General features: G+C 39.7%; 1 protein-coding gene across 1 annotated transcript; it reads right to left on the reverse strand.

The window, feature by feature from the left end:
• Window positions 1-1,396: 1,396 nt before the first annotated feature.
• LOC122639402 (trihelix transcription factor ASIL1-like) lies at window positions 1,397-11,082 on the reverse strand. The gene is made up of 3 exons (XM_043832252.1): window positions 10,198-11,082; window positions 9,866-10,146; window positions 1,397-1,640 (listed from the first exon to the last, which is right to left on the reverse strand). The coding sequence occupies exons 1-3, from the start codon at window positions 10,755-10,757 to the stop codon at window positions 1,627-1,629; spliced, it is 855 nt and encodes a 284-aa protein (XP_043688187.1). The 5' UTR covers window positions 10,758-11,082; the 3' UTR covers window positions 1,397-1,626.
• Window positions 11,083-11,381: the final 299 nt, after the last annotated feature.

The raw sequence follows: 11,381 nt of genomic DNA on the forward strand, positions 1-11,381 counted from the left end.
TTAGCCAAAAAAAATTGTGAATAGAATTGAGGGAAAGTTAGGAGCATGGAAAATCTCATTATTATCCCAAGCTGGGAAAGTGTCCTCAACTCAATACCAACATACTAGATGTCCTCTTTGTTTTTTTCACTTCCTAAATCTATATTCTCTAAATTAGATTCGATTAACACTTCTCCTCTTTATCCTAGAAGGTACCATGTAAACCAAAATCTATTGGTGGTCTCGATTTTAGGTTATGTTCAGTTCATATTTAGACTTAATTTACTTCTTAATCTTGTTTGGCAACTTCTCAAGAACCCGTTTTGGTGGGGCAAATATTCTCAAAGGTAAATAAGGGGTGCTGTTCTCTGTGTTGCAGAGCAGGCTGCGCCCAGGCACATGGGGGTGGGTGCAATGACCACCCTGCCCCCCTGAATGGTAGGCCCATGTGTCTTGGTACAGTTTGCGCTGTGGCACAGAGAACATTCTCCCATTTCTTAATAGTAGTTTATTGTATCCTTCTACTTTTTCAAAGAAAGGTTTTATGGATTTGGGTTCTCTGTAGCACGACAAGGCTTGTAGAGCACCATTCGACAGCCCATAGTGCTTGGGCACGCAGCCCAACACACAGGGGGGTGTTGGGCTGCATGCCCAAGGACTATGGGCCGTTGAATGTGTGCTACACTCCCTGTCACGCTACAGATCGAGGAGCCCAACACGGGTCTAATATATCAATCTGGCATGATCCTTGGATTCCCAAGTTGAGTAATTTTTCGAATTGCAGTATCAGTTAACCTTTGCATTCAATGCTTCATGATCATAGTTAGTGTACCCCTCAAACGTTTAGGTGGTCTAGATCTTTGGGACTCTTCCACTCAGGACAATGCTTTGTTACTCAAGCTTGGGTACAGACTGTTAAATGACAATCATTGTCTATGGTCCTCTTTATTGCGAAACTAAATACTTCTATAATAAGTCTTTGTTGGACCATTTAACAGCATCAAAGATAAGGTCTTGGACTTGGAATAGCACAGTTAAGTGTATTACCTCTACTTAAGAAGATGGTGTACATTAGATTTGACGATGAAGCCACTACTAGATTTTGGGAGGACCCTTGGGTCCCTAGCTTTCAAGGTTTTTGTTTACCGTCCCCATGTCACCAACATCCTCATTTAAAGAGAGGTCAGGATTTTTTGGTGAATAACGATTGGAATGTCCCACTGCTTTGTAGTTTATTAACTTTATCTCTGGTGTCTACTGTTATGAAAATTGAGTTACCTGCAAATCCTTCATCTGATAATTGGTTTTACCGGGCTTCAAGGTCAGTAGAGAGAGCGCAAGCAAAGACGAAGATCAATGTTTAACAATATCATCTGATTCTGATCTGCTCACAATTTTCTAACTTTGTTCAAAAAACAAATAAAAAGAATTCACGGCATTTACCATTACTATACATTTCTTTCTCTAAGCTTCATTGTCAGCCAGGCCTCCACCCCTAGGCATCAGAGGTAACATTCTTCCTCTTTATCTTCTCTCAATAATTGATAGAAAAGTTTGCACAGCAGCAGAAATGATCCATATATCAAGGACTAAAAAATGTACATCTCCCTAGAACAAACTCCACACAAAAACCTCTCCAATGGCTAGCTATAGGTAACTATCTGAAAAACACAAAAAGAAAGACGAGGATTAGAAGACCAAACTCTTCTGAAGGGGGTATACATAGCATGCAGTGATGATTTCATTCAATCAATCATAAAGTTCATGTAAGCAGTCATTTGTGATTATAATGGACACCAATCATTCAATCAATATGACATAAATAAGTGTTTGTATTGGTTTTGAACTAGGTTTCCTCAATTTTCGAAGGGGGATCAGTGAATTTATACAAGTGTTCAGGTCGAAACTTGTGAAATTACCAAATACGGTCGAAACAGGGTCGAAATCAGTTAAAACTTGGTATTTTTTAAATTCCCCTAAGGTTTCAAATATTCATATGCATTAATTAATTTATAAGGAAACCATCGAAGTTTCAAAATTCAGTAATCCATGAAGCACCCAATCTCATGTTTCTAGCATCTTAAATCCAATTCTACTACGGTAACTTGACATTGCAAATTCATCATTCTGAAAACAATTTGAGTTGGAAAAAACAGCTTAATGATTTCAAAACAAAATCAAACTTTATTCTGACAACATCATCAGATCTCTCTGTTTCTCTCAAAGAAGAAGGGGGGAAAAAAGATAAATCACAAATTCTTTTCGAGCCCTTCACAGAGGAAAAGTTATGGCCTCATACAAATCACCTGAATGAACAATCTGGAGGAAAATGCAATCCTTCATCTATTTTCCATTGTGACTAATTTAAATTTGGAGAGTAACACCACCACAACCCCCCCCCCCCCCCCACCCCCAGAGGGAAAACCATTCTAGTTCCCCATTTCAGACTCTCAATGAGTGAGATGAGTAGAATATGAATGTTGGGAACTGCAATCCTTCATCTATTCTCCATTATGGATTTTTAAAATTAGAGTCAAAATCAATCCAGGATTATAGCCTGAGCTAATTGATGCCGCACAGCCCCTAGAACAAAGGTAAAGTTTCAGCTTTAATTACAACAACTACTACAACTTAGTCCAGTGAGTTTTACATGTATCTATTATGAAGCAATTTGATCTCCATCCAATAAATCATAGCCTTGTTCAATTTTTAAAACATCTGAATGGATTTGAGGTTCAGGAATCCACATTCCACCAAGAAATCCCACAGTGGGAGTAATCTTCTTCAAAAGACAACAAGAGAGATTTATTTTTTGTTAAAACAAACAGTTAGAGAATGCACTTCCATACAACTGTAATAAAAATAGTTTAAAAAAAGTATAACAAGGATGATCTCAGCTCCTTGGGTGAAGTAGTTTAAGAAATCAACCCTGGAATAAACCAGCACAGGACTAGTTCACATTCTGAGCTGGATCAGCCAGCAAATGGCCCATAAAAATGATGATGGTAACAAAAGAATGTGTGGACTCAAAACTGACCTATTCAAGTGGTTATACACAAAATGCCACATATCGCATTACTTCAAGCATTGGTAACAAAGGAATTCATGATCCCAGTAGGGAAACAACCCAACCCCCCCCCCCCCCCCCACACACACACACACACACACACACACAAAAAAAGGAAAAGAAATGCACAATTAAGGCAAAAACAAGGAACTGTCTGCCCTAATACCATTCCTTCCTTTCAATCAGGAATTGCAGGCAGGACTGGATTCAGATCTGACCAAAGCTGAGCAAATGAAGCAAAGCTCAGATATAGCAAGGGGCATACCTCGATGGTGGGATTTCTTGGGAGCAAATCCCGGCGGATGATCACCCCAGCTGTCATGATTGCTCTGCTCCTCGTCTCTCAATTTCAAAGCTCCAGCTTGTATGTTTACCTTGAAATTGGCTTTCTTTGGAACAAATCCCGGCGGATGATCACCCCAGCAGTCGTGATTGCTCTGCTCCTCGTCAGCTTGTAGGTCTACCTTGAAATGTTTCTTTGATCTCTCTCTTTTCTCCAAAACATCCTTGATAGCCTTTATGTGAACTAACATGGAATCTGGCACAAATCGCATAAACTTCAAGCACTGGTAACAAAGGAACTCATGATCCCAGTAAGGAAACAAACCCCCCCCCCCCCCCAAACAAAAAAAATAAAGGAAAAGAAAAAGCACGATTAAGACAAAAACAAGGAACAGTATAAGTTAAGCTGAAAGACAGTCAAGGATTATGCCCCATCATTAATTACCCCATGAATACATTGAGATAATTTCCTGAATATTGCCCTAGCCTAACTCCAATCTTTTAAATGGCACTAACCAGTCTGCATAACAAATGGCCTGCTTAACACATCAAGTAACAAAACAAATTCCAAAATCCCCAACACTAAGTTGATTATAAAATAATGGGAGAGGGTTCTCTGAGCAAGTGGCATAGGGGGTGCACCAATGAGATGCAACAAAAAGGTATCGTACATACAAGAGCAGCAAGGTCTTTCATGTGAGAGAGAGAGAGACACAAAGGTGCTAACATTAAGAGTCTCGTCGGGCCAGCAATTTATAGGCTGCAGGTCCGACCTTTAGGTGTTCTGTTAATTTGGTCGGTCGGTGTTTGGTCTTTAATGGACAGCCTTATTCAAGGTAACGGTCTTAACGGAGAGAGAGCCTATTTAACTCTAAATGGGCACTAAACGGTGTGAAGTAATATCAGTCCCATTTCCCATGTCCACTAACTATAACGCCCATGTCCCATGTCCTATTTAAAAAAATAAGAAAAAAAAAAGAAGTGCAATTTTGCCGGTGATGTGGAGACTCAAAGACTGAAATTTTGATTTTGTGAGATTGAATAGAAAAAAAAAGAGGTGGAATTTGGAAGTTTAGTTAGGGTTAATGGTTTTTTGGGTAAATAATTAGGTTAATGGTTAGTCATTTAGGAGTTAGGTTACGGGTTGTTACTTGTTAGGAGTTGGAAGTTGGAACGGTATACGTTGGGAATTTTCCGGGTTGGGGTAGAATAGGTAATAATAATCGGGCCGGGTTTAACGGTCGGGCTCGCGGCCTCGGCACGCGGTTCTTCGCGCGCCGTTATAACGGTCGGGCTGAAGTCGACCGTATTAAGGCGGGCGTTCGGTCTTTAATAATAATCAAAACCTTTTCCTTGGGATAAAGCTAATTGGACGGCAAGGATCCATGTAGCTGCCCCATTTAGTTGGGATAAGGTTGAGTTTGTCGTTGTTGTAATAATAATAATGGGAAAAGAACGCTGCCAGGCTACGTGGCATATGCTAGCACCTCCCTGTGTCTATCTCTCCTCTCTCCTATGAAATGACATATCAGCCCCCTATTGTGAGAGGAGAGAGATAGACACAAGGAGGCGCTAGCGTATGCCGCGCAGCCGGACAGGGAACTCAGTCCCTAATAGTAATAAGGGAAAAAGAACTGCCTGGTTGCATGTATCCTGTGTCCAGGAACATGCCAAATAACCTCTCCCCACCCCCCAACATGAAATAAAAATCCCATCCATGTTGATGCCCCCTGCGCACACTCTCATTGGCCCGCGCACTGGTGCAGGGGCCACGCAACCAGACAACGATCTCTTGCCCTTGTAATGATAATAATAGGGAAAAACTTCCCCATGATGCCTACAATTTCCCACATGGATTTTTTTTTATTATTTTATCTCCCCTGCTCTGAATATGTGAGCCCCATGTGGATGATACCTTTTTCAGGACAGCAATTGTTGTGCCGTGCAGACTCCTCACCACACTAGTGTCATGGGCATTGGGAAACCCTCTCCCATACTAATAACAATAACAACAACAAGAGAGAGAGATTAAGAAACTGGGTCCTCACAAAAGCATGTTTCATCACTCTTATCTCTGGTATTCAGACAAACATTCGAAGCATCCTCATTACCTCCTACAGTCCGAATTTACCCCACTCAGATAATAATAACTACAAATGAAAAGACTTTATCAGACCATAATTTGTGCAGAGTGACCTCTTAGATGGATCAATATATGTGTTAGCACTAACCAAACTGAAGTCAAGTATTTATGAGATCATCTCCTAGCAAAGAAAGATATCCCCAAAACCAAAGCCAAATATGTCGAACATTATGTCAGAACTCTTGAACATTTACTCTCTTCATACTAATGTAGTACTGTAATTGAAAGATCAAAACAGTACCAGAATACAAGATCTTTTCTTATAGAATAAAAATCCAGATTAAAAGAATAATCAATAGAAGCAAATCAGATGGTCAGTTGATCACCAAATTCCAATCAAGTTTAGTAACAAGAAAAAGATCAATTGCTGAAATTCTGAAATCGAAAGACATGAGGCACTCCTAGTTGGACTAGGAGAGGTATAGAACAGTAATTTCACCACTCAAAACAGAATTCAGAAAAGAGGAATATGTAGAGTAATCGATTCTGATTATATACTATAAATCTCAGCAACATCAGAGTAGTAAAACCAGTAAATCAATTAAGTATTCCAATGGACAGAATTCAGGTTAAGAGATAAAGGCAAAATAGGGATTTCAGTATAACTCCAGATCGGCAAGTTTGATCTGGACCAAATTCTGATCGAAGGTGTTCTTCAGGTTGAAGAACAACCGACCAAAATTTGAAGATTATCTAATGACTGGTTTGCTTAATCTCAAAATAAGTGTTACATATGACCTTCTAGAAGATGGAGTTCTAATTGCAGAATATTTCAGAATAAAGCTTACCTATTAATGGTTAAGATCTGAGATTGAGAATGATAAATCAATAAACAGTAGCAGCAATAGAACACGAACAACAGAAAACAACACCCGAGCTTCACACCACAATGTGGTTCTATTGGATCAAACACGAATCTACCTTGATTGCACACTTGATCAAACACAAGGGATCTTAATCAAACAAAAAATCTTCAAGCATGAAGAAGCAAGCAAAAGCTGAAATTTTCTTAACTAAATTCTTGTACAATGTTGACCTTCCTTACAAACTTATATAGAAGACTCAAAAACAAACTCCTACACTAAAAGTAAAGGCCTAACCCAATCCTTAACTAATAAGGTAACCAAAACTGACTAGGAAACTGAAATAATAAAGGATACAGACTCAAAACAGGTTTAGACTTATAAAATCCTAATCCAACCCAACTAAAACACTCAAACAATTACTTCCAACTTAAATTGAACCACATAGAACCGGTTCAATTGAACTAACCCAAAACAACTTAAAACAAACTAAGTATAAGATTCCAACTAGCTAATCCCATATGTGCAACCTTATTACCCATGCTTTAGGTCCATAAAAGTGGCCTATTACATTGAAAACCCCATGGACCAAAGGCTCAACATGTATAGAACCCAACCCTAGACTTATTCCTAATAAAACAAGCCCATTTCGGTGATTAATCTGCATCACATACACCATAGTTGTCAAGGCGTCGCCTAGGCAAATTTTTGGGGGCTAGGCCACTGTCACCTTAGTGGGATCGAACCCTGTTTGGCTCATATTTATGCAAATATCATTTAAGTAAGTGATTTTATATTTGTTATTTCATTTACTTAAGATATTATTCATAAATAAACAAATACCCTCTTATTTGAATCCAATAAAAATAGTTAAAAATCAAATTTCAAAAGAATAAAAAATCAATCCCCCAGTTCAAAAACAAAAACCGGATTTTTTTATAGTAGAAGAAATTTTTTACTTTCTAATGCCGGGGTTTTTCTCAAATTTAAAATTTTCATAAATCTGAATAAAATAAAACATTGCTAAAAACCAAAAGAGCTAAAATATTCATTTGTTTTGCTATCTAAAAAAAATATTTCATTCAAAGCGATTTTGATAGCATTTGCACACACCAACTAAGGTTTGACCGGAACATAACTCCTTCAATACAAATCAGATTTAAACAATCTTGGATTTGTTGAAAGCTGATTTTGTGCTTTACCTAATACCAAAAAAAAAAAATCTCATGTAAAAATAAAATCATTTGACCAGTCAAAATTCTTAGAGAACAAGAACATTTCTCTAAATCAAGAACAGTTTAATTACTTATAGATAAGATCATATTTTCTAAGAACAGTATGAACCAAATGTGAGACTAGTTATACCAAGAAAATGACCAATTCCAAGAACAGTATAAACCAAATGTATGTTTTGATTGTTTCAAACTTTCAATAGCTTGTTTCTTCAGTTTTGTTGTCTTCTAGTTCTATGTTGATTTTTGATGACTTGATGTGGCTTAATATTGATTTTTGATGACTTGATATGGCTTAATGTTGATTTTTTATGACTTAATGTAGCTTAATGTTGATTTTTGATGATATAAAGTATATATTGCAACGGGCAAGAGATCTCTACTTGGTTGCATGGTCTCTACACAAGTGTCTGGCCAATGGGTGAGCACACCTAGGTATCTACCCAGGGGGTAGAGGCGTCATCTCATAGTGCCTTGTGGCTGTGAGAGGGTGTAGGAAACACCACCAACTAGAGATCTTTTCCCTATTGTAGCATACTAAATAATGTTAGAAAAAGAGGGAAAATAAAAAATAACACTTGGGTGCCCTTGGTCGCTAGCGCCTTGTCACCTAAGCGCTTAGGCACCCCTCCACCGCCTTGGGTCACCTTGCCGCCTTGACAACTATGACATACACCTTAACAAAAAAAAAACACAAATACGACATAGCCACTACAAGTTAAGTTGTCAAGGTATCCCCTTCCATCAGATACTAAGCATGTAATTCAGTACTTGCTCTTAAATTTTCATTCAACTCTTGAAAATCAACTACCTAAAAGTGCTATTTTAGCATCACTCGCCATCTTTTCCGCAGATATGCCCATTCTTTGCATGAACACAATCAATGGTCCTTAACTAGGATTGGCAATAAAGAAAAAACTACAAAGGAAAAAGTAGCCAGATAGAATATCTTAGAATCAACAGGAATTAGGAACTAGGAATCTAGGATCAGGTGATCCAACTCATTCTGAATTATATAGACAATCAAACAGCTAACCAAACCACTCTGCTCAACCCATACAACACGAAAAAGTACCATCCTTACAGAAACAACCCAAGGCTTTCTGCATGGGATGCTTTCTTGATGTATTCAATGAACCGTCCTTATATCGTATTGCAGCCATAGACAACAAGGTTCAGAAAAGCACAGTTAGAACATAGACCACGATGAAAGGACATTAATTGAACTCCAGTCTTATCACACTCGGAACACAAAGCTATGGATGCAAACATTGGTGCAGATGAAGTTAATACAGTTCATATTTCAGAGGCATGAAAAATTAATTGTAATGAATGGAGAACTGGGAAAAAGGCAACCAAAAATGTCCTCGGTAAATATATAAGTATGACATATAGCGACTAGGGTAAGGATCCATGTAGCTGACCATATTTAGTTGGAATAAGGCTGAGTTGAGTTGTACGGCATATGGCGACTATAATCCCATATTCCATACACAACCTTATATTACAAATATAAACTTCAAAAAGAGCTATCCCCCAGGCCAACAAAAAAAATGAGAGGTTAGTTTATCATCAACCTGTTCTAACACAGAAACACTCACACCATCCAAAGTCCAGTGAAGAACCTAGAGTACCAATCACTCTTACAATCAAGGTTTAAAGTATCAGTATTGCGTATTGGGTATTGGGTATCGGGTATCAGGTCGGAGGGTGATTTTAAGAGATTTATCGTATCATATAGGAGAGAGGCAAGATATGCTAGATACGTATGGAAATGGTCAAGAAACATATGGAAATGCTTAGGATATATCCAAGATATAGTTGAAGGATAAAATATATAATGTATAAAAAGGAGAACAAAGTACAACGAGACAAGTGCATTTAATTGATTATATATAAAGGATGTGGTTTCTTGCATGTACTAATACCACTTTATTTTAGTATTGTATCGGAACCTTAATAATGAGATACATATCAGTTGGTATCGGCGGATACGGAAGGATACTTTAAACCATGCTTACAATGCTAAGCTAGAAAAAGCTTCAAGAAATTATACAAAAATATGTCTGCAATCATTAGAACACATGAAGTACTGCCAAAAGAATATCGTTTTAATACTGTGCGAGTCGCAAAGTATGAAAGCCAATATCTGCTTTTGTTGGAGAAAAAGGACACTAAACAACAATGCAACTAAAATATGAAGTCCTGTAAAATAAAAAATGATAATAACACCAGTTGTGTTCCCTATCCAAGCGAACTGTCCTAAAATCAGCCATAATGATAATTGTAACTTAAATAAATAGAGAGGGTAGATCAAAGACGAGAGAGAGAGAGAGAGTGAAGGGGAGAATCCTCTCACCAGAAGTAGCAGCTCTCTCCTTAGCACGCTTAATCTTCTCAAACTGAACATGAGTATTCATAAAAAGCTTCATCCTTTGAAACTCCAAATCCTTAGCAAACTGCATCCTCTGTTTTTCCAATTCAACCATCTGCCGTTGCTTGGCCCCTTCCACCTTCTCATAAATTTCACCAAAACTCGAAATTGCCTGCGCCAGCAGACGGAAGCCATTTACCTCCCCATCCCTCCGCCAGCTATCCATGCTCGACCTCGACGATCCAGAATCCACATCATCATCATCATCATCATCATCATCATCATCATCATCATCAGCATCATCATAATCATCATCAGCAGCAGCAGCAGCTGCAAAAAAATTCCTACGGAAGAACGAATCATCAACAGCAGGGGAAGGCCGCTTCTCCTTACCGTATCGAACCGAGAGCGGGACTGGCGAAGCGTGAGGGAGCGAAAGAGCGGTATTTCGATAGGGTAAAGGAAGGGCATGCGGAGGCGAAGACTTCTCAGCAGGTACAGTGGGCCCAATTAGTCCATCGAGGCGATAATAGAAGGGCCATTTACTGGTTAGGGTTCTATCAGAGCCAAGAATCCGAGCTTTCTCGATCTTGTACTTTTTCTTTAGGGTGTCAATGCGGTTCTTACACTGGACATCAGTGCGACAGGCCTTCTTGTTGGCGCCGTGATAGGCGTTAACGGCGTCGGCGACCTCTTGCCAGCGTTTTTTACGGAGGTTTCCGCCGTTGAGCTCGACGTAACGGTCGCCCCATGCTTCTATTAGGGTGAAGGTGGCATCCTCGGTCCAGTAGTCCTCACGGAAGGGTGAAGGGTTGTAGGAGGAACGTGGCGGTGGCGAGGGTAGCGCCGTCGAGGTTGCGGCGTCGGATCCGTCCATGTAAGAAATCTACGTCAGTTAGCGGTGGCGGTGGGGAATGAAAGGAGTAGGAGGAGGAGGAACTGCAGCAATGCGCCGGCTGTCGACAAGCACGTGGGCCGCATGTGTAAGAAGTTGGGGATACGGTGACGTCGCCGGGAGAGAGGCTCGTGCGCCGACGTTCGCGCGGGTGCTGATCGATTCCGATCGGGTCGGCTCGGCTCGGTCACTACGGTTACACATACATCGTTGTTGTTGGTGGTGCTGCCTTAGTTGGCTCATTATTTCGTTGCCTTTTCGTTGCGTTTGCTTCGTTTGTTCGTTCAGTCACTAAACAGAGGTTTGGTTAGAAGAGTTAAACCCGGCGAGAGCAAGAGAGTAGATGATTGAGGCGGCGTGGGAAGAGTGGAAGACGCAGGAATCTTCCGATTATTACAACGTTTCAAAAATCAGTGAATCGGATCAGGACTCGGTCGATTCTTATTGCATCGGCCTGATCGGAATATGCACACTGAGACTCTCCGATATTTCTGTCCTTTCAGGCCGCTTCTAGGGTTAATTGGACCGATTCCATTTGATTCCAATCCGATCTGAATTGGTAATCGGTAGGGGACCGATTTCATGTTTTAAAACCCTGATTATTAC

This window comes from Telopea speciosissima, chromosome 9 (genome assembly GCF_018873765.1).
Source record: "Telopea speciosissima isolate NSW1024214 ecotype Mountain lineage chromosome 9, Tspe_v1, whole genome shotgun sequence".
NCBI lineage: Eukaryota > Viridiplantae > Streptophyta > Magnoliopsida > Proteales > Proteaceae > Telopea > Telopea speciosissima.